We start from the raw sequence: 23747 nt of genomic DNA, 5'->3' as shown, positions 1-23747 counted from the left end.
AATTTGTTCATTAACGATATAGGAAGGGATCTGAGAGGAACGGTTCCTTTGTTTGCTGATGATGCAAAGTTGGGTAGGGCAATAGTGAATGCAGATGATGTCAAAATTTTGCAGGATGATTTGGATAGATTGGAGGACTGGGCTAAGGAGAATGGATGTCAATTTAATGTGGCAAAATGTAAGGTTATGAATTTTGGGGTGAAAAGATTAACAGCCGTATACCGTATTGGTGGAACTGTACTCCAGGAGATTCCCTATCCACCAACAGTTAGTGTCGGTGGATAGGGAATTGAAGTTTAGGGGGCACATTGCAAAAGTGTCTAGCTCATCAAATCACTTGGTTGCTAGTATGATAGAATACTGTGTGAATGTCGAATAGTTGTGATGGATATGATGTTCAGGGCCTCCTTCGATGAGTCTAAGGGCTCTTTGGAGTCTTAGTAATAATAATTATAATAATAAAGATCCCGCGGTGTAAAGTTACAAGTTGGGTATTTATCGAATACCAATTTTTGGTAGAGAGAGAAGATATTGAATCTTTAGCAAAATGTTCCACATTAATTTCGATGACAATTACCCATATTGAGTATCGAAATTAAGCACATACTTTACTTTGAATCATCATCCCTATTTAATTTAATGTATCCGTGGTAGTGTCATTTGAGAATGGCTTGCATCTGAGAAGCCTATTCCCTGATGTTAAAGTTAAATTGACCACATTTTTCGACTACTGAATGATAGATGAACTTTGTGGAAGGCTGTAGTTGAAGGCCATCAACTACATAGAATGTGATGATAGAATAATACTTCAGTTTAGATGAAACTAAGCTTTTCCAGACTTGTTGGCCAGGGACGTTGCTCTAACAAGATGTAGGCTTGAATCATGCTATAGGCATTGGTACTACATGCTGGTGGTAGATTTTGTCGTCCAGTTAGAGACACTGCTTAATGGTAACCTAAAATGTATGTTTGGTTTCGAGAGGAAGGGAACATGATTATGTCCTTAAGATATAAAACAAAGAAATAGCTTGTGCATCAAAATTTAATACTTTTGAGAAGTACAGATACAGTAATTAATTAAAACAGTATAAATGTAACAAATGACTGATCCAATAATGCTCCTCAAGATCTATGGATGGATTACTGCAGTTTGTATAATGTAAATACAAACAGCACTGCTTATAATATTATAGTCTTAACATTTAACAGATATTTTACAAGTCTTCCATTATACTAATACATGATAAAGATAATAAGTTACTTCAAGTAATGCTTGAACAAATATCATTGACTTCTCAGTTACAAAAACAAACAATAAACAATCTGCGATAACTCGCACAAAACACAGATGGAAGACTGATTTAATTTAAATATTAACATGGAAAGTAAACCAGCACTGATATGGCTGGCAAATGTCATTTTACTGTAGACATTGTGAATTAATGAAGGTTATTGCAAAAATTTATCTTATTGCTTCACTCATTTCAGAAGAGAAAAGCTGTTTACTGTTGCCTTCACTTTCAGAAATCATTTTCATTATACAATTGTTCATAGAGAAATAATTCAACTGTTTAGTGATTCATTAAATAAAATACCATTTTATCCTTCCAAATGTTTTACGGAATAATCTTCAAAATTTAGACTTACAATTGCAATATCCACCGAGTTTATCATGGATTTCTGCAGGGGCTTTATAAAAGAAACTAGTATATTTTTGAATATCTAAATTTATAACTATCTATACAGTAATTTGTAAATATACCTAGTGATGTACATTGAATAAGTACCGGAATTATTTTTTCGTGCTTTATGGAAGATAAATTTGTTTTATGTTCTTAATTCTGATAAATTCATTGGGTAACCTTTGGCACGCTATTTCTACAATTGAAATATTTGATGACTAGTAGCGAGATCCAAGGAAATAATCCAAGATAAGCAGATAGGCTTATTTATAAAAATGACTGAAACTGTCTTAATGCCTTGAGTAAGGTACATAATGCAAACTTTATTCAATGATGAAAGTTACCGTTTTTTTGGGAGAAAAAAAAAATAATAATAACTACCCGAACTGAGCATAGTTAAGCCATTAAAAATTTATTTCTTCATTAAAACGTACTACTGAATATCTGTACACACACACACACACACAAAATATATTAAGTAAAGAACCTAGGTTGCTTGCTTATTGTAGAAGTAAAATTGAATTTCTGCTTTTAGTTATGCTATTAATAAATGATATATTCGTATTATTTCACGTATAATGTACTTAAGCTGGGAGATCACTGCTGAATCTAATTTAAGGCTCCTCATCCCCACTTAAAAACTACTGAAGTCTTTTTTTGGCCTGGTTTTATCACGAGTTTCTACTAAGAGAAGGCGAGAATCAAATACTATCTGATTGTGAAAAACAAAAACATTGTTATGCCTTTTCAGACACACCGAAGTATGAAAATCGGCGTTTTATACCAGGTTTGGTATTACAATACGTATATTTATATATATACAATAAGCATAGTAGGGATATCCTCGGACAACCAGTGGTAGATCGGTCACTAACTGCAAATTGATAATTGGCTCGTTTTCGTCTGCTGCGCACTTGAAAAATTGCATTGTAAAATGATATCAAAAAGTTAATGCACTCCGTTTTGTAACTTCAACTTGCTGCGACAACAGCAATTCATTACTATAATACGTATAGTGAATGATTCAATAGTAACCCTACAGCCAACTACATTTTTTCTTACTGCAGTAAAGAATAACAAACATTTGTTTTACATATCATTAATAAACCGTAACTCATCGAGATTAGGCATATATAATTTCGACAATTTACTAGTACTGTAATTTGGATAAGCTGTTCAAAGTAAATGACATGTCAAATTACGAATTTATCTGATTAAAAACGGCTTGATACTCGACTAACGATTCCAATCTCACAAGATAAGTTGTGTTCAAATGTAAGAATACGAAACATACGTCTGACTTCTCATGCATCAATATAGTTATTGAGTTTAACTATTGCAAACATTTCCCTCTATATTGAGAGACCTAAATTGCCAAGAAATTGAAGATTATAAATTGGTTTATCTATGAACTGTGCACACGTGGGGATGCTCCAGGTCATGTTTTATCACAGTAGAATCACATACTTCTGAAATAAAGTTTATTTCCAGAAAAATTTCGTTTTCGGAGTAAGCAAAGCTGCCACTGAAGTATTTAAATAGCAGGCCAATCAACACAAAGAGCCAAAGTTACAAAAATTGTTTTGATTACGTGCTCGATTATACTTTATATTGCTGTTAGGCAAGTTGTACTGTCATTTTTTTTTTTTTTTGTAGTTTATCACAAACTTTCTGCTTGCATATAAGATTTGCTTAGTTGCAAGGTCTCCATTCAGTGATGCTGGGAATGTTCACAGTTCTCTTGGGGTTATTTATGCATACACGACTTAACATCCTTGATGAGAATCCAGGACGGAACTATTCGTTTCGTCAGTGTAATATTCATAGAGATTTATTATGCATAGTTCAATGCACTTTAGTTAATGAAAAAAATAAAAAATAAAAAATATTGAAATGACTAATTTTTTTAATCTCTTCATATCAAATGGTTAAGTATAATATTTAGTGGCACAGTTTTATTTCTGTTAATTTAGTAAATGAAACTTCTCAGCACAGATGCTCTACTAAAAATTTGGACTTAATACTAAGTTTATTGCAAGCAGTATATTTTGATGTAATAAATGTATTGCGTTTATGATAGTGCTTTACAGTGGAAAAGTTATCAGTTACAAGCACGTGTTTGGCTCATCATGTTCAGTCAATTGTAGCTGCTTGAAAATGCCAGCAAATCATTAAGAAAAGCTGAAGTGAATTAACTCAGACAAATTCGCAGGGATAATACCCTGCATTTGTCCTTAACGTTGTGAAGACTTCAGTTCGAATCTCATTTAGGATACCAATAACCTCTATGAAGGCTTTTTTCAGCGATAAGAGGAATGATCAGTATGATGAATGAACCAATATAGTGGCAACCTAATCCAAAGTTGATCTGAATTCATGTAATAACTTACAGAATTTGAATATCTGAAGAGTTTCTTTGGCATATTATAGTCCCTTTCCAAAATGGTCACCTTTGGTTTATAAATATGAAGGAGCAGTTGAATTTGCGGGATCAGAGATTTTAAAATCTGAAGTATTTTTCTTCCATTGAGAAAATCCTTCCCCACGAGCATGGGTTGAGGAGTAGGATACAAGCAAAGTCAGGATCAAAATCAGTTTAGTTTTACGATTCGATTCTTGAAATAGTAAATGTTATTTAACACTTGATTAAAAATTAATCATTGTAAAATGAAAATTTTATAAACAGAATGGTTATATGCACTCAATGATTATCCATAGAACATGATTATCTATGAATTGGATACATTATTGAAAAATAGAATTCGCAGCCTAAACTGGACACTAGCGTTTGCAAAATTAGTGTATATTATCATTGGTTTTTTTTATACAAATTCTCTGAACGGTCTGGAAAATTGAAAACATTAATACAAATTTCTCTAGATCTATACTCCCGATGTAAACTATACGCGCCACAGTTCAGTCGGTTTCAATGAATTTCTTCGGTTAGAATCCTATCTAGAACAAAATATTTATTCCGAGTTTTAATTGAAGGCAAGTTAGTTGGTGTCATATACGGGAGTAAGAGGGTTTTTCTTTCCCTCTTCAAAAGTACTTTTTTGTCATACCACCGTCCAGGAGAGGACGCAGTTTTTCACACAGGAATAAGACTAAGTATATATTATTATTATAGTGAAAGGCCAATCTTGTTAGGTAGTGGGGCTTAAAAAACTAAGTACCACTAAAGATATTAAATTATCACTTCTAAAATTCCAGATAAAGATAATGCGATAAATTCCAGATAAAGAACATTAGTGCGCAAATTAGAAGATTCAGATAAAAACTGATACATTCAATATTTCCATGATGTGAAGTCCATTGCAAGGAAATTCTATTAGTTCTAAGGATAGCTCATTGGCCGATATATTTCGTTAAAATCTGATCTACTAAAAAAAAAAAGTTAACCAACAGCTATTTTATTAAAAAGGTACGCATGTACTATAGCAATACATTCACAATTAGAGCAAGGAATTCTAATATCATATTAGAAGTAATGTTTTAAGTTATCCACTTGACAAGGTTCAAATGTGTCCTATCTAACAAGAAAGTGACATAACAGGAGCGCTCCGTGAATGTTGTGCGATGTTGAAAATCATTCAGTTTTAAGCGATGCAAATCATTTAGAATGCACATTAAATCAGAATTATCTATGAAATCCAAGATCACCAATTGTAAAAGTTGGCAATTCAAAACATGACAAGCTACAAAATATAAATCAACTTAAATACCGATTAAGGTAATTTTCTATTTTAAAAAAAATTCAAGTGGGAAAATAAATACTGAATTATAGGATTAGTTTAGCGTCTATTTAAAAAAAACCCTTTAAAATTCTCATTAGCAAATTCTATCTTAAAAAATAAAAATCAACTTATAAATGTAAAAACAGTTCGCTTATTAATAAAGTTTATGATTGCATGACACTGGGCGGAATGAAGTTAAATCTATTAGTTTTTTTTTTTCTTATTACCCAAAATAGTTTGCACAATATCAGCAAAACAGCTTGATAAATAGCTTTGGAACACAGCTAGAAATAAAACTACGCGACGTAACAGCATTACCATTCTAATTTTTTCCCAAATGCCCACGCACTTTCATAATAAGGAAGGCTATGGAAAAAATTCAGTGGTTTTGAATGTCGTAAGGAAGACAACCGCTGCCTCTCAGGAAGCAACTCAAGCAATTCACACACGTTGTGCACAACAAAGGTCGGCCTTGTACACAAATCTTCCGCTACTACATTTACTTTTCTAGCTACCCATACTGTTGCCGCTACACCTGCGTTTATTCCTCCTTGAATATCGCTGTTCAGATTATCTCCGATCATTATGCAGTCCTGAGGAGATACATCAAGTTTTCTGAAAGCAATTTCAAAAAGTTGGGCATCTGGTTTCTCTTTACTATGATCATCGCTTACAACGATCGAATCAAAATATTCCATTCCATTAATCAGGTATATTTTATCCCACTGAGCGGAAGAAGGTCCATTAGTTATCAAACCTAACTTATAATGTTTCTTTAGATTTAAGAGCATATCTTCCACTTCTGGTAGTAATTTCAAGTGTTCTCTTCTGTATTCCTTCCAGAGATAATATGCATTTTCGGCAAATTTTTTCAGCTTTGGTCCTAAAGTCTCGACCCATAACATTGTTCTCCATGTGTCAACATCAGTACGGTTTCTGATTGGATCTTGGGGACGAGAACGGATAAGTTCGTAAAATTTTTCCGTACATTGCTCGGCTTGAGATTTTTTTATACCAGCTTCCTGAAGAAAGATGCTCACCTGCATAAAAAGAAAATAAAGATCATTAGATACAGGGCATTATTTTTTTATTAACATGCGAATCAATCAAATTCAAAGTAAAATACTGCTCAAATGTTTTCTGGACATAAATTACCCCTCTTCAAAAACGAGAATTATGTTCAGAACTTAAAAATATCTAGAAAAATAATCACATTAACGCCACGAGAGAGAGGGAGAGTCAAAACGTAATCTTAGTTCCTTTAAAATTAGCTTATTTGGCGAAATTTGAATGGTGTGGTTTTCTTCCTGACTGAGGAAAAACACTAATAACTAATATATCCTATAATCCTACTATTTTCGCGTCTTGTCAAGTTAGAATGTTCAAGAGTTTAGCGGAGAAAAATTATTTTGGTTAATATGAAAATTTTACAAGCTATCTACAGAAAAGATTAAAAAAGACACCGGTCATTTAAAAGCGATGTTAGATTGCCCTTGTTAAAAATTGAGTAAGGGATCAAATTTGATATAAACCACTACCTCAAAAACAAACAATTCAGGTGTAGGTGGCACTCAAGATCCGTACAAAAATCCAGGCAACATTGGTGTCGGAGAGAGTGAAAAGTGAACTGAATATGACTAAAATAAGGTTGATTTGGTCGAAATGCTATTTATAGAATTAAGCAGTGGTGGCGATCTATGAAAATTTTAAGTGGGGGGAGGAGGGTGCTGCATATACAAAATAAGAAAAATAATTAATTTTTTCCTAATCAGTAACCAATTTATTAATAAATAAATTTACATATTAAAAAATTGCTTTATTAAAACTATTTCACCCTCACCACGAACACACACCAATAATAAAAGTTTCGTACACAGAAATAACGCGCGCAAGCATACAATTTATCCGTAGACACAGCGCAATGAGCAGTGTCGGTTTCGACATTCCGACACTGCGTTATATCGCAATGTATTTGTCTCGTGTAACGATAATTGAGAAAATATAATTCTTTTCATATTTTCAACAGTGACACTCGTCATAATTCAGCCTTGTATCTATAATAAATAAATAATTATGTTATTTTAACAGAATAAAATAAGATTTACCAAAAATATTTCACCCTCACCACGAACACACACCAATAATAAAAGTTTTGTATTTCACAGAAATAACGCGATCAAGCATACAATTTATCTGTAGCGACACTGTTCGTTGAGCAGTGTCGAGTTCACTTGTTATGTACAGTGACAAGTGCAAACGAATGTTGGCAAGTATAGCCGAAACTGGGTGAACGTGATAATTCCGACACTGCATTAGATCGCAGTGCATTTGTTTCGTAATCTAAAGCGTTAATCGAACAATTCCAATTATTAACTATTCATTCAATCAATGTCGAAACATAAGCTGTAACCTTTAACGGATTGAATTTATATGATGTTGTAAACAGTTATTATTTATAAACACAAACAAAATTTAATCGTTTCCTTTTTTTTTTTTTTTTCCTTGGGGGTGCTGCAGTGTCATTATGCTTATGTACGAGCCTCCACTGATGCAATATTTTCCAAATACAGTATTTGGAAAATATTGCATCAGTGGTATTTGTTTTCTTCAGCATCTTCTTTAGGAAGAAGCCGCATAAGCGGTATTTATTAAATACCTTCTCAGAATTCAAAAATGTTAACTGAATGGCCGCGTTTTGTTCCGCTTTTGAATATCGTTTGACGTTGTTCATAGTTCAAACACACCGTGTGTATGAACTTAGAACTAAAAAAAAAAAAGTTTATTGATGCACTCTTAATTATTGGTATGTGACATAAAATATACGTAATAGTACAATACGTTTTATTAATTTTTAAAAAGAAAATATTTTTGACTCTGCATCTGCCTCCATTATACTGTTCTTTTATCATTTATTTCATTTAAATTAAAATGTACCCATCTTTGATACTGGGTGACATTTGAGTATGCAAGGAAATTTTAAAACATGGTTATTTTAGTTCGTTATTACGCCTGATTGTCGCATTAATCAGTGAACTTGTATTGTAAAATGTATGTCCTCGTGATAGTCATCCTGTTGAACAACTTTTAATTCATTCCAGTAGAAAACCGCCAATTTGATTGTTTATAAATGCTTTGGATGAATGAGTGCTGCTCAACTGGGCCAAGCAGACTGCAGTTGTAATTATGCGAAAAAGACAGGCAGCTTATAGTCAAATGCCAGGAGCATCAGAAACAAATGGGTTTGTCTTGGTGTAAACGTTGTGGCCCAAGATTGTTAGCATTAGTGAAACTAGTCCTAAAGGTCCCTCCTATCTGTTCTGTGGTTCCTAAAGATGATAGTATCTTTAGGAATCACAGAACAGATAGGAGGGGAATATCATTGGTGGTATCATTTGATACTACTAATGATAGATGATTTGAGTCCTGTTAGGATGGAAACAACAATAGTAATGACGTTCCATGTAGCATTGAGTTTTAAACTATTTAGTGTTGAAGTGGAGGCTAACAAAATGAAGTATATGGTGGGTGTTATTACAGACCTGCTGGTTTCATTTGCTGGGGACGATGAAATGCATCGCCAATTACCTTGAGTAATTGGCGATGACTAAACGAGTTATCACTATGCTAACTTCAGTTATCGGGAAATTGATTGGGTGGCAGAAAACTCTTGATAAGAATTTACATGATAATAGCATCAGCAGAGTTCTCTGTGTTATCACTAGTTTGTGATAGTGACCATTCTGCACGAACCTCGAAAGTAGCCAAGTATACGACTGTTTCAATTAGGACAGGATCCATTGTGTGAACCGCAAAGTTGTGAATTTCAACACTCGGGAAAATACTTCGTTTGGTCGCATTATATCAACTACTAAATAGGAAGGATGTCAGCAATGTATGTGGAGCTTTAAAAAGATGCTTAAGCAATATAACATCTAGATGTGTCCCAAGAGTTTGAAGAACAAATAATGGAAGTGAAATGGATGTACAACCTTATTAAGTAGAATATCCATAAGATGTGGACGGAATATCCAAAGTATAAGAATGGAATTTAAGAAATGTATATAAAGCACAGTCCAAAAGCAGTTAAGAATATTCAGAAAGCTAAGTCTTGTGAAAAGAAATTAGCCGTGAAGCCTAATTAGAAGCAACCCAAATGATTTTTTTTTTTATCGTTATACTGCACATAGAAGACTGGACGTTGCAGATACCTACTGAATGCAAAGTTCCCTAGTGACAACAGCAAATGCGATTGTTCAATTAATCACGTGTTCACTTTGCTAAGATGTAAGAACTTGGTGTATGTAAAATAGTGCGGTGCTACCACTACATTGAATGGATAGATGTGCGTGAGGAGGTTCTAGAACTATTGCATAACCTGAATAAGGATTCGATAATAGGGAACATATGGGATATCGGCACGTTTGCTAAAGGAATGTTCAGCCGAACTGGCTATGACTTTCCTTGGTTGTATGATTTGAGTCTGCTCAGGAAAGATACCACAGGAATGGAAAGAATGTGCAATGGTCCTGTTGTACCAGAGTGGTGTAAAAACTTCCAAACTACCGACCTATCAGTATCGCTGGAGTCATAAAAACATCATGAATTTTCTAAAGGACATGTCTAAGCAATTTCCTCAATTTATGTTTTAGCTGAGTTTGTTAATGGAAATAGACACTATGATACTATTGGACTTCGCTAAAGCATTTGATAGGATACCATATTAAAGGCTGCATAAACTGGAAAATATGGAATTGGAATATAAACTTAAGTTCGTTAAATGGGTGGCTAACGAACAGGTATATAGTGACCAGTGGTGTTGCCCTAGGACGACTGTTCGATCTATGCGTTAATGATATTGGGAAGGAGATGATCATTGGCTTGTTGATGATGGTGCAGCGCAAAATGGATGCTGCTGATATTCAGCTCTTTCAGAATTATTTGAACTAGCTGGAATAGTGGGAAAATAATGGCTGTTAATTAAATGTTGGTGTAAAATTATGCACCATTTTGGCGTGATAAGATTTCCGATGGAGTATTATGTTGTTGGCATGTGAGATTCTCCAATTTTCCTCATCCGTCCTTAGGACTGGTTGAGCCCTACAATAAGGGATTTTATGTATGTGTTTTTTGACTGTCAGTCCGTGTGTGTTCACGGGCCAGTTTGCCTGTTCTGAGGGAAAAAACCCAGTTTCTGGGTGAAAAACCCTCTACCCCCGCATGAGACCGGCTAACTCACCTTTAGTCGAAAGAGACCAGATAAAGGACAGGATCATGGACAGGAATCGAATCCAGGTCTTTCCGACCAAAGGGCCTAGTCTACCCAACTGATCAACGGAACAGAGTATTATATTTGTGGGAATTATTGCTTGGAGGAACTAAGCTCAAATGTCAGATATTCATATTGTGATGCAGAAACGTACATTGTAAGGATAAGGGACCTTGCTTCTTTTCGGGTCCTAGATTTGATTCATGGTTAATGGAAGATGAAACATTTTAACTGTTCGTCTCAGGTTTGAAAGAACAGTGTATTTGCTGTTCGAATAAATTTATTGGTAAATTATTTTGATCTTCCAGCTGGCTGTACGGCAAAAAGGGGGTAATTTCGGCTAGTTTCAGTTGCATGTTTCTCAAAGCAGAGCTAGATTTTAGTAGGACATTCAATAGAACTTCCAATAATTTAAATCAAATTCAGTCCAACTTTCAAATATTTTCATACTGTGTTGATACATGCACATTTTCATGGAAAATCCTTAATTCCAATGGCGGCTCGTACATAAGACTGCGACATTGCAGCACCTCCCAAGAAAAAAAAAAACGAAAAAATTAAACTTTGTTTTTGTTTATAAATAACAACAATGCTTACAACATTATATAAATGCAATACAACATGTTAAAGGTTACAGCTTATGTTTCTACATTGCCTGAGTAGTTAATAATTGGAATTGTACGATTAACGCTTTAGATTACGAAACAAATGCACTGCGATCTAACGCAGTGTCGGAATTATCACGTTCGGCCAGACTCGCCGATATTCGTTTGCACTTGTCACTGTACATAACAAATGAATCCGACACTGGTCGTTGAGCAGTGTCGCTACAGATAAATTGTATGCTTACGAGCGTTATTTCAGTGAGATACGAAACTTTATTATTGGTGTGTGTTCGCGGTGACGGTGAAATATTTTTAATAAAGCAATTTTTTAATATGTAAATTTACTTATTAATAAATTGGTTACTGATTAGGAAAAAATGAGTTATTTTTCTTATTTTGCATATGCAGCACCCCTACTTAAAATTTTTACCGGCCGCCACTGTATTGCATTCAAAAATTGCTAAACATTTAAACTAGAGTTAAGGCTGTTTTTGTCCTTTAGTGAAACATTGCTCTGATAACAAAATTATGACAGTAGATTCAAATTGCATTTGAGCTATGCATGTCCCAAAAGATAAATTTATTATGCTGATAGGATGTATTTTTTTGGAATCAGATTACAGTATATAAAAAACTACAGTTTCTTCAATCAAACTAGCATCATGAGAAACATACAGTTGTACAAATTCACTATAAAAAAGACTGGCACAGGGAGCCGATTAGTGCCATTAGAAACTCGAGTTGGACTGAGGATGTAAGAATGAGTTTGCATACGGGTATATAGAATTTTTTTCAAAATCATCTGAGGCTAAAGTGATAAATGACAGAAGGAGACTAAGGAATCTAAAGCTTGCATTTTCTTCTGTGAAGTTTTTCTACCATCTAATTCTGAGATGGTAGTCTGAAATATAATCCGCAAGATCCGAGGTACGAACAGTGTAACCTGATATTGATTGGTCTTTCAGTCTAACATTAAAAAGTTTGAAGCAGACGAACTGGTACATTCTTGGTAGATCCAAGTTAGAGTTGATCCTTAGATCAATGTGTAAGGGATAGTTGTGATTTAAGAAGGACCGTAAGGGATTAAAAATGTAAGCAATTTAGAAAAGTTTACATATAGGTTAGTAATGTACTTGCTGCAGCCTGAATCTTGGGAGGAGAGGCTATATATATATATATATATATATATATATATATATTTTTTTTTTTTTTTTTTGGATTGGCTAGGAGTTGTGGCCATTGGTTCAGTAATCACATAGTGATAGTTCAATAGTGAGTATTATTTCAGGAAATAATTTTTCATAGTTGCAAAGGGTTATATTATTGGATAGTGTATGATTGAAAGAAGCTAATGAACCATTACGGTATAAGACCAACGTATTGGACAATCAGCTATTTCCTTTCTCTATGATGAAGCGGATCCTGAATAGGCTGTTTAGTTGCCTTCTATTTGTTTGATTGTGAATGAGACAGAAACTGCAGTTTTGAGACCAGTATGGTTGTTAACTGCCCAGTGTTTTGCGGAATGAAAACTTCCCGCATCAAATATTTCCCCTTACGGATTTGACCTAGGTTCTAATTCCCTCTAGGGATTCATGTCTGGTCTTTTCAACCGAAGGGCAAATGATGCGTTGTTACTGTGGCGAGTGGTCAACGAAGGCGCTCTAAGACAAATTTAATGAGTTAGCCATATGGTTAAATGGGGAACATCTGTGAAGCATATACAACTATTCTGAATGGATCAATGTTTGAAGTATTATCAAGCCGCACTACTTATTGGACTAACTGTGGCACTTTAACAACACTAGAAACCAAAATCATTTAATGACCTTACTACCGAATTCATTCATAAACTTAACACTTTTTTTTTATAGACAAAAGACGAGTCAGTAGCCAGTACCAGGTCAATCGAATATTAACGTTCATCACACATTTCCTAACCATCCCAATGCAAGCCTGATTAGACAGCCTCCATTCTCAAACTTTTTACGGTTAATTGGCAGTTTTTTCTGGATTTGTGGGAGAGGAAACTAAGGCTTTGAGTCCAGTGTGTTGTGTGTAAATTGCATCTTCTGGACGGTTTGCTGGTTTTGCGTGATGAAAAACACGACTTTGGAAACGTGCTTCCTCTATATTAGATCAGGGATTAGAATGATTATGGCACGGATATTCGATCTTTAGGTTGAAGATGTTCACACATCTACCCTGCTTATTGAAGGCTTGAAGTGACTTGCAAAACGTCTAATAATACAACTTTTACAAGCCGTTTAAGGAGAATCACCTACTTCTTATTCTACTCATGGCACGTAAGCGTTCTAGACGTATACTTCATGAGTAGAATTTGGATTTAAAAAAAAAATTGTCAGAAATCACTGGAAATGTAACTAAAATTCCAAGATAATCATTACCTTTAGATAGAAAAAAAAAAGTCAGCATTCTTTATCTCTTCTCTAGATAAGCCTTCATTCCATGCCTCCCAGGAGTTTTTTACGAAGTTTCAGGATGAAATGTAGAGAAAAATTAGAATAGCAGCTACAGAAAGAGAAGCTTTATAGAAAATTAACTTAGAAGTACAGCACTGCACAGGCCCAGACAAAAAATACTGTTGGTGGCGGTGCTGGTAGTTGTGTGTAGTCGGAGAATTACCGTATTTGCCGGCGTATAAGACGCACCCCCCTTTTGGTGCACATTTTTTTGGAAAAAAACTTTATCACTGAATATTATAATGAATTTAGAATATTTCAAATATAAAGTAATAAGTAGATCTACTTTCAACACATACCTAATCTAACTAGGAAAGAGTAACCACCTTTTAATCTTCTTCATCAAAACCCAGAAATTCATCTCCAGAGCTAAATGAAGAGACACTTGAAACCTCTTCAAAATCAGAATGCGAGTCCTCATACAACAAATTATCCTCTGTACCATCCAGTGCATTACTAATGCCGCACTTTTTAAATGATTTAACCACTGTCTCAGTTTTCACAGCATCCCATGAAGCTTTGACCTACTCAAAAACTTGCAAAATGCTAATAAATACCGTATTTGCCTCTTCCTTTTTCCTGAAGGTGTAAACTCAAAATCTGAAGACTGCATCCAGCTGTTCTACTTCTTAAATCCTTTAAATGGTTTATTAATACAGACATCTAAAGGTTGCAGCTGACTACTTAGACCTCCTGGAATTACAGTTAACCGAGTTTTCAATTCCTTGAGTTTATTTTTAACATCTTCTGTTCTATGAGAACGATCCCATACTAGCAGGGCAGGCTTCTTAAACAGTCCGTCAGGGCGCCTAGACCAAATTTTATCTATCCATAACTTCATTCCTCCTCCACCACCCATGCTGCCTTTTACATGAACATGTACAAACACTCATTTAAGCAGTTTTTCTTTGGGCAGCGTCTTCCTTTCAAAAATCAATAGTGGCGGCAATTTTGTAGAAAATTTCCATTAAAAAGTAATAAAAAACTGAGTATCGGCGTATAAGACGCACCCTATTTTTCAGACCTATTTTCAAAGGAAAAAAAAAGTGCGTCTTATACGGCGGCAAATACGGTAAGTAGTTGGGGGAGACGGTTAGATGTGTGTAGTGGAGTGCTGAGTCCTTGGACGCGTCATTTAATAATAATAATAATATCCTAATTATTCTGTTCGATGTAAAATAGGCAAACCATTGTCAACTACATTTATGACTTCCAGTTGATTCGTCAAAGTCTGACTAGACTCATATTCACATAAATATCCTGACAAAACTATTAATAAAGCATTCTGCAGAACACCCAAAAATAAAAACATGGAAAGTTTCTTTGAAAGAGGAGTTGCTTAATATAGGCACAGTATCCTCAGCAAGCTCTTGTTCCGTTATCAGTGATGAGGGACACAATTTCCCCCATACCATGATACTTTTAGGTATTTTAAAGACTTCCGAACGCAAACTTTGCTTGTGTTCGGAAGTTGACACTTTGTGAAATGTTACGGATTGTTCAGAATTGATGATTTCCTCCCTCTTTACTACATAGGTCTGTTATTCTGTTGTAAAAAGTGTATTGATACGATCGATCTAAAGAATACAAAAAGCAGCATCCGAGAGTACCATCATCCATATATGCAGTGATCAAGAATCCTATATCGACTAGTGAATACTATTTATTGACAGGAATCATTAAGATTAAAATTATACTTATTGTTAATTCCGTTTCAGGAATTAACAGTAACTATTATTGGTCCGCGTCACTTTTAGTCGATGCAACATATTCAAGAGGGCAGCCTACGAAATTTTGAAAAAAGTGAAAAACGGCAAAGAAACGCCGTTTTAAATTCTTCTCAGCATCGCAGGACCGATTGATGAGGAGATCAGTAGATCTCAAATGGAGAGATTGTACGTGTTTTTTTTTTTTTTTCTTCATGAGGTTGTTCAACAGGTGACATCGTCCAGCTGATTTTCAATTTTGAATATAGCTGTTTACACTTTTAATAATGATCGCGTTATTTGAACGTAATTGGACTAATATGGAGAAGGTAAGAGAAGAGGATTCCCTCCCCTACAATTTAAGCAATTGGCATAAGAGCCACTCCTAGATGCAAGTCATTTTTTTTTTTCAGTATATAAGGCGACTTTCAGAAGATGGAATCGAGGAAACAAAATTATGAAAGAAAAATGAAAAACAAGTGTCAATTCCTTAAATATTCCATTGTTAGTGAGTTCACGGAAATACCTTTCTGTAATTGCCAAAACGAAACCTCAGAAAAAAAAGAAAAAGAAAAAAGTAGACACTTACGTATAGAACTTAACTATCATAAAGTCATCCTTAGAAGACATCGTTCTAATCGTTCTATTTAAATCTACATACGCTGTTAATGCACGAATTCTTAACTAAACGCATGCATTATCTTTTCAATGATTGGAGAGACTTGTTGAATTCCGCTCTGTAAGCTGCCATAACGACCAATTGTTTGTTTCTAACTTATTTGCTGCAAAATGTACCCCTGTCAGATACCATTCTTTGAGAAGGGGATTATTTATTTATTTATTTTAAATAAAAATAACATTCATAAAATTAAGAATATTTTTTAACCATTTTTTGCCTAAATTATTTCTCATATTCAATAAAATCTGTTTCCACTTACCTTTTCACACGCGCGTTTGTCTGCATTTTTAGTATCTATTAGGGTATTATCCAAATCAAACAAAATTGCGGAAATATCAGGTAATTTTTCTCGACCCATTTTTGAACTTTATCACTCTCGCGCTCCGAAGGCATCTGATTGAATGCGCCACTACACGTTATTTATATAACAAATATGCGGGACTATATTTTCAGTGCGTATGTATAAAATGCTAACTGTTTCACATATGAGGTGGACTGAATTTATTTCTATGGTGATTTGAACTTATACTGACAATAATTTATGAAAAAAAAAATTAAATGGTATTATTTCTGAAATTTACTTTATCGTGTCTTGCGCAGTGTAGTGGCGGGAGTAACAAATGTGTGGTGTTATTGACGTTTGGTAGCTGTAATCTTCATGGTAAAATTTTGATTCAATAAAATGAATTAACCAGGAATTTTGTATAATCTTGTGCGTGCACGTTTAAAATAAAATATACTTTAGTAATCAGGTAAGTAATCTGTTTCGTCGTTCTGTAGTATGGGAATGCGACTTAACGTTTTGAATTCCCTAAGTGTTTTATAAGTAGTAGTTATAAAATATGACTGATAGTAATTTGGGATAATACAAGCCAACGCTGAGATTCTGTTACGAGTTCACAAATTATCAAAAATCAGAAAAGTAGAAATTAAAGTGCTTATTTCCAGGTATTGAACTTAAAGGAAATGTATTTCGTTATTGCCTCAGTTTTGAACAAATAAGAAAGCTGTATGTTTGTGTGTGACAGTTTTGCATAGCTGTATGTCAAAGACACTTCGTTTATAAGTGTTCTTACGTTATGCCATAATAGAACTTCTTTCAAAAATGATATTTTATGAATTGTTTTTGCGTGAATTTTAAATGCGAACAAATTACTATTAAGTAATGAAATGGTATTGATGATTCTATGACTATTCTATGTCACTGTTACTTTTTAGATCATCAGTATTTCGAAAGTTTTTGTTAGCGCCAACAAGACTTAATTATTTTATCATCTTACTTTAGTAATGATTGTTATTGACCCATAATAAAAAATATTATCTAAGACAACTGCTACAAAAAAAGTTAGTGCAATATTAATTTATTATGTACATATGGGCAGAGGCCTGTTAATAGTGCAGTAAGTATGAAAGGCTATTAAAACATGAAGAATAATGTTATTAGTAAGTGAAGTTATGGTGATGATCACAGTTGGGAAAATAGCTAAGTTGATGCAGATTAAATATTTTCAAATTTCTTGATAGCCTCACAAACAAAACAATCAGTAAGATGGACAGAAGCAGAACTACAGCTTTGTCATGCTAAAAGGTGAAAAGTAATGATCACAGTTGGGGAAATAGCTGAGTTGATGCAGATTAAATATTTTCAGATTTCTTGATACCCTCACAAACAAAACAATAGTAAGATGGACAGAAGCAGATCTAGAGCCTTATCATGCTAAAAGATGACAGGTATTTGGCAATATTCATATGCAGTACATCTATTTTCATACTGGAAAGATACAGCTTTACGATGTTGCCACTTGTGAACCAAGTGTAATACAGCTAAAGGTATCGTGGCACTTGACCTTCATTTGGAAAAACTCGGATTCAGATCCCTCTAGGAAGTGAGAAACATTTATAAGGGTATAGCAGTGGGTGAGTTAAGTGATCTCTTATAGAGAGTGGCAAGGCTTTTTTTATTTCCAAGAAACTTATTTTCATCCCATAAAACAGGCAAACTGTCTAGAGAATAAGTCACTATTAAGACATAATATATGCCTCTTAATTGTGGTAGCATCTGGCTAAAGTTTTAACAATCTCACAGCTGACATATCATATTGCTGGCATGTCTTGGTGTACTGTAATATAACTCGCACTTTTTTCCCCAAGATTAAAGTTAAAAAATAGTAGTGCAAGATATATGTAGGGATTTTTCAGAAACTAAAGTTTTTTAGGAAAAACAAAACTAAATCTATGTTTATAATTAAATCCTCAGTATTCATTATAATTTATAATTGCTCACATGTTTATAAAATGAATGCATTTAAATTTTATTTATCAATGTTCTTTACATGATCGGCCGCTCACCTTCATCACACTATATATTTGAACCTTTAGCGACAGTGCTTCTGTAATTAAATTAAAACAAATGATCATCTATTCAAATAGTCATCTTCACTCCCATCCAGGGCATTAGAGATGCCGGTTTTTTAAAAAACTCTTGGCAATTATTTCTGGTGAAATCATGTCCCTAGCTCTCAAAATCCAGTTGCACAACAGATCCCTGCCGGAGTCAGGATGCAGTTGCCAGCTACCATCCACTCCATGTAGAACCTAAACCTCATCTCATTCACTGCTCCACTCCTGTGCAATCCAAGATCGAGTAGAAGTCACTGTTCTCACGCCCACATTTCCTCTACGATTTCTTCCATCTCTGTGCATATTTAGTGGAAAAGAACATGTGGGCAACTGACATGGCTGCTTTCATCCTTCTGTTGTTGGCATTATAAGAATGCCAAGTAGGAATTATGCCTCATTTCCTTATTGAGTAGATTATTGTTTCGTCTTTTGATCTAAATTGCATTTAAATACGTCGCTGCAGCAATTTTCAGTATGGACATGTTTATTTTCCTGTTTAACTTTAAATTCTTGCTCCTTATCTTCCTCCTAATCATTGCTCTGCTTTGGCTCTCAAAGAAGCATGTACAAAAGAAGTGGACATATAATGTTTCCCTTTGAGTGATGTTTCATGGTGGTGGTTAAGTTGAAATTGGGAAGGGCGTGAATACAGTAATAGATTCTTTACTAAACCATACGAATGGAGAATTTTGCACAGCTCCTCCAGATACCTGTTTTAAAGCTGAACCCTTGTAATGAATAAATGTTGGATCTCTCCATGATGTTTAACTTAGTTCAGAAAACATTATTCATGTTGCATGCTGGAAGAAGTGGGAGAGGGGGAGGAAGTAAACCAGATCTTTACTCCAGAGTTCAGTTTTTGGCCATTTTCAAGCTTCCATTAAGCAAAGAAATTGTATTTACTAGATGATGAAATTCCTTTACCACCTAGTGATGTCTAATACCACAAAGATTTTGCCCTTTCCTCTGAGGGGTGTAGATTCTATAGCTTGACTTCTGCCTTGCAGATTAGTTAACTCCTGTCTGATGGTTTAATGCTTGTGGATTGGAATATATCCAGGGCTACTGATAGTACCAATGCTGTGTGAAGGTGTAGGCAGAGAATTTGGTTGCTTGTCATAATTGTGTTAAATGTAACATTAGATTCTTTTGGAAATACAGGAAGTAAACTCATCATAAACTATCAGACAGAAAAATTACTTGTTTAGTTTCATTTCAGTTTAGCTAGCCAATTACTAGGATTTCTGAAAGCAGTGAGAGGTCATGTATAGTCTCATTGTATGAGGTCTGTTCAAAAGGTCTCAGACTTATTTTATTTAAAATATATAAACAAAAGCTTATGAGCTATGGGAACATATCCCATTCGAAATATTCTCTCCTTCCTCAGTGCAGTGTTCCCACTTTTGGAAGCATTTCTGGAACTGTTCTAAAGGAATCTATTATATAGTGAAACTTGTGGAGTATTCATAACTAAAAATTCACACATATACCACAGTAATTAAATTTTAATAATATATGTAGATATTTCGTCTTAAGTATCTTAAGACATCATCAGTACAGTTATTACAAACAATACTAGGAATTATGTTCGAAGGAACAGTTTGCTACAACAGACAAACAGGAAGATCTTTAAGTAAATGCATCTCTGAACATCAAGACCACACCGTCTTATCAAACTGCACAAATTTGGCCTTGCACAACATGGAGTTGAAAACCCTAACCATAGGATCTAATAGAAAAACACCAATCTGCTACATAGATCCTTATATAAACATGAACATTTATATAAAGAAAGTGGTGAAGCCTTATGTCACAAACCTAATCTGAAATATATTGACTGTCTCACTATCCCCAAAGGCTGGGAAATTATTATCCTCAATTGTATAAAATAAACATCAGATATATTTTATTTACAGCCTTTATTCTTTTTTTCTTTCCTCAAACATGCTACTGTATGCATGGAGGGATTCCAATGTAAGAATGTGCACTAACTGTTCTTTTGAATATAATTCCTAGTATTGTTTGTAATAACTGTACTGATGATGTCTTAAAATATTTAAGATGAAATATCTACATATTATTAAAATTTAATTACTGTGGTATAGATGTGAATTTTTAGTTATGTTTTAAAAGAATGGCTTTGAGTTGCTCTGTTACATTCATTCAATTTCATTCACATCTTGAAACCGTCATTAAGTATAGATTTTAGTATTAAGTATAGTTTAGCAAATAAAAGGAAGTCATGAAGTAAAATCTCGTGCATAAGGTGAGTGAGGTATGACTGCAATGTTCTTATGGGCCAGAAACTTCTGAGTTGGATGAGCTGAAGTCTCAGCAAATAAAGCAATCTTTATTTCCCAATTTTACATCAGAATTTTGTGGCAGGAAGGATCCAGCTGAGATTTTTGTTTCACAGGCTAGTTCTCTGACCTTTTCTTCACAAGCCACCAAATCATGGGTGTGGGATGTCATTAATTGTCCAGAGTACTGGTCACATGCAGTCAAAGTTACTATCTTGCAATTTGAACCTCTTGAATATCTTTGAGTGGCTTAAGGCATTATCCTCCAAGCTAAAATGTGATGCACACATTGTTCATTATGCCTAACATTGGGACACTCAAAAAGAAGAAACTTGCATTCATTTATCAAAGCATTGCATTGAGTCAGGTGGTGCAGTGACTTTGGGTTTGTTTCATCAGTGGCATACTCAGGATTTAATCTTGCGTGGGGAGGGTTGAGTAGATGATTTGAGAATAGACACTACGCATTGCATGTGACCTATGACTGAGCATCTGTGGCGATCGCCAATACATGATCTCCTCTGACCCGGCTCGGTCTGCCCAAGAACTATCTCATTCGCCTTGCATTCACAGTGGCCGTGATTCTGGAGAGCTATAGGGTATTCCCACCTCATGTGACCACTAATTCATTAGTAGTATAGAAATAGAAGACACGATACAACATAAATAAAAAAAAATTAATTTTAATTAGGAAAAGATTTTTGGAAATTTTTCTATTATTTTTTTCTTTTGGGGGGAGTTAGCCCCCCCTTCCCCAGTGCACCACTGTATTTGCTTACCAAACTAAGCTAGCATGCCCAGTTTCATTATAATGATAAACATCATGAAACTCTTTGAACAGACTTCATATAGAGGTCATTACATATTAATACCATGAGCATTGTATAGTACTGAATAGTTGAAACATAGTTAATGAATTCATTTAAAAAGGTGTTATTTCTCAATGAAGTTTCTATATATAAACTTTCTAAATCTGCTCATTATCTAAATTTTAATTTATGGTAGATTTATCAATAATGTCTTTATAAAATTTTAATGCTAAATATTGCTTCTTCAGTCACTTCAATTTTTTTTTTTCTTGTTTCATAAATTAATTTAAGAATATGGGCTCAAAGTTAAGAAATAAATAATCAGTGTCTGTTTTTTTCCAGCAATAATATGCATTCATGATATATAGCTGATATTTTTTTATCAGTGGAGGTAATCATTTAAGTAATTACCATCAATTTATTTGTAGATGGCCACGGCTGTAGAAGATGCAGAAGATATTGAAGAATACGGGCCACAAAAAATACAGAAACTTGAAGTAAGCTGTAAAGTAATCCTAATTTACAATTATAAATCTCTTTACCACTACTTTTTGTATATTAGAATTATTAGTGTTTATGAAATTTAGTATTGTCTGTTTTTAATTATGACATGACAAAAGTAATATATCAGTAATTATGTATATGTATTGATCCCATATAGGTGAAGTTGAGGGGCTCAGTGCCATGTGTGAGGTGTAGATGAGGACTTAAGAGTGTTATTTATTTATTTTGAAAAGTTGCAGGTTGTAGTTTGGAAGTACTTCATGAGTGAAGAAGGCTGTTTCAGAGGATAGAGGTGGACGGAATAAAAGAGGAAGAATAGAAGCAGTTGTGCAGTTGTACTATAAAAGGATGCTGGACAGCTGTTGCACCTTTATTAACAGAACAGAAAGTGAAGAAATGGTTGCCAATTCTCTGGAGCAGTGACCATGATAAACACTGTGAGATAGAGGTTGCAATGAATTTGTAAGAGGCGGATCATCAATGGGCCTAATTGCTTGCTTCTGGATGGTATCAAGGATTTTAAGGGAAGTTTTATGTGCACCACTCGAAACTTGAGCAGTATTCTAAACATAGGCAGATTTGGGATTTGTACATAATTAAGAGTTGGTTGGATGAAAAATGGACTCTTGAATGAAAGAGAATGCCAAATTTCTCAGATGCTGAGAAGCCTATTGATGTGATGTGTTTATGCCAGGAAAGACTGGAGATAAACAAGATAACAATATCTGATCTTGGTGATTTGTGTATTACTGAGGGTAAGAGTAGGTGAGCTGAGATCTTTTGCAAGATAAAAGACAAGACTGTGTTTTGGTGGCATTGAACATAAGGTAGGACAGGTATTAGCTCTAGAGCACAATGTTTGAGAACAATTGGAGAGATATCATCAGCACCAGAAGACTTTTTAGTATCCAAGTTATTTAGTAGATTTCTGATGAATTTTTGTTGAAAAACTATAGGCATATGGAGCTTAGATTTTGGTATGTAGGAGGTAATTTCCCTTGGTCATCTCTGCAGGAGTTAGAGGAAAAGAGTGACCAAGAGGTCAGCTTTATCTTTAGGTGAAGTAATAGTGATGCCATCAGGATGAGAGAGAGAGAGAGGTTGAAGTGCAGGAGAGCAAAATTGCATCCAGTGGCCTTAGCAGGGGACCAGGAGAAAAATTTTCTGTTGTTGACCTTTATGGAATCAAATTTGTATCTGATGATGATGGTTGATTTGCATATGTTGCATGCTTTGGCATAGGCAGAGCATAAAGCTGGAGTTCTTGATATGAGCCACGTGCGGTAAGCGGACTTTTTTTTTCATACATTTTCAGTTGAACTAGGGGGGGTTGAAAAGTGAATGAGGATTATGAGCTGAATGGTGGAACGAAGGTCTTCATGCCTGTGAAAATAATTCTGACTTGTTCACAGCAGGTGTTAGGATGGTAGACTTCTATGAATCAGGTGAATAGAAGTAATAGACCAAGGAGAGGAGTACATATTACAGAGGTCATCCCATGTAGCATTTGTACATATCTTTCATGCAGTATGCTTTTCTTTAGATTGGCTCTTGATTTGATTACTTAAGTAGTTTT

At 34.5% G+C, this 23747-nt stretch overlaps 2 protein-coding genes across 5 annotated transcripts in view; one reads left to right on the top strand and one right to left on the bottom strand.

Annotated features, from left to right (window-relative positions):
- Positions 1 to 1024: 1024 nt before the first annotated feature.
- On the bottom strand, positions 1025 to 16542 carry LOC150101418 (N-acylneuraminate-9-phosphatase). The gene is made up of 2 exons (XM_090401011.1): positions 16418 to 16542; positions 1025 to 6459 (listed from the first exon to the last, which is right to left on the bottom strand). The coding sequence occupies exons 1-2, from the start codon at positions 16514 to 16516 to the stop codon at positions 5734 to 5736; spliced, it is 825 nt and encodes a 274-aa protein (XP_090257137.1). The 5' UTR covers positions 16517 to 16542; the 3' UTR covers positions 1025 to 5733.
- spn-A (RAD51 recombinase homolog spn-A) overlaps positions 16394 to 23747 on the top strand; it is a 100648-nt gene continuing 93294 nt past the window's right edge. For 2 of the 4 annotated variants that reach the window (XM_090401010.1, XM_090401007.1), the window contains exons 1-2: positions 16653 to 16910; positions 22096 to 22164. Coding sequence is in view for 3 of the 4 variants with exons in the window: in XM_090401007.1 (XP_090257133.1) it covers positions 22096 to 22164 (69 nt within the window). In the remaining variant the exon portion in view is untranslated. Of the gene's footprint in view, positions 16498 to 16652; positions 16911 to 17046; positions 17107 to 22095; positions 22165 to 23747 lie in introns of those variants that run through there. The other 2 variants (XM_090401009.1, XM_090401008.1) reach the window with 2 other exon arrangements.

Source organism: Typopeltis vanoorti, chromosome 11, assembly GCF_054136105.1.
Source record: "Typopeltis vanoorti isolate ZY-2024b chromosome 11, IOZ_Tvanoo_1.0, whole genome shotgun sequence".
In the NCBI taxonomy this organism is placed as follows: domain Eukaryota; kingdom Metazoa; phylum Arthropoda; class Arachnida; order Uropygi; family Thelyphonidae; genus Typopeltis; species Typopeltis vanoorti.
This window is presented reverse-complemented; position numbering and strand designations above follow the sequence as displayed.

What these genes read in the sequence shown, in the direction of transcription:
- LOC150101418 (XM_090401011.1), bottom strand. Translation starts at nt 16,516, where the DNA reads ATGGGTCGAGAAAAATTACCTGATATTTCCGCAATTTTGTTTGATTTG. An exon ending in ACAAACGCGCGTGTGAAAAG is followed by an intron (nt 6,460 to 16,417) that starts GTAAGTGGAAAC and finishes CTTTTTATGCAG; the next exon opens with GTGAGCATCTTTCTTCAGGA.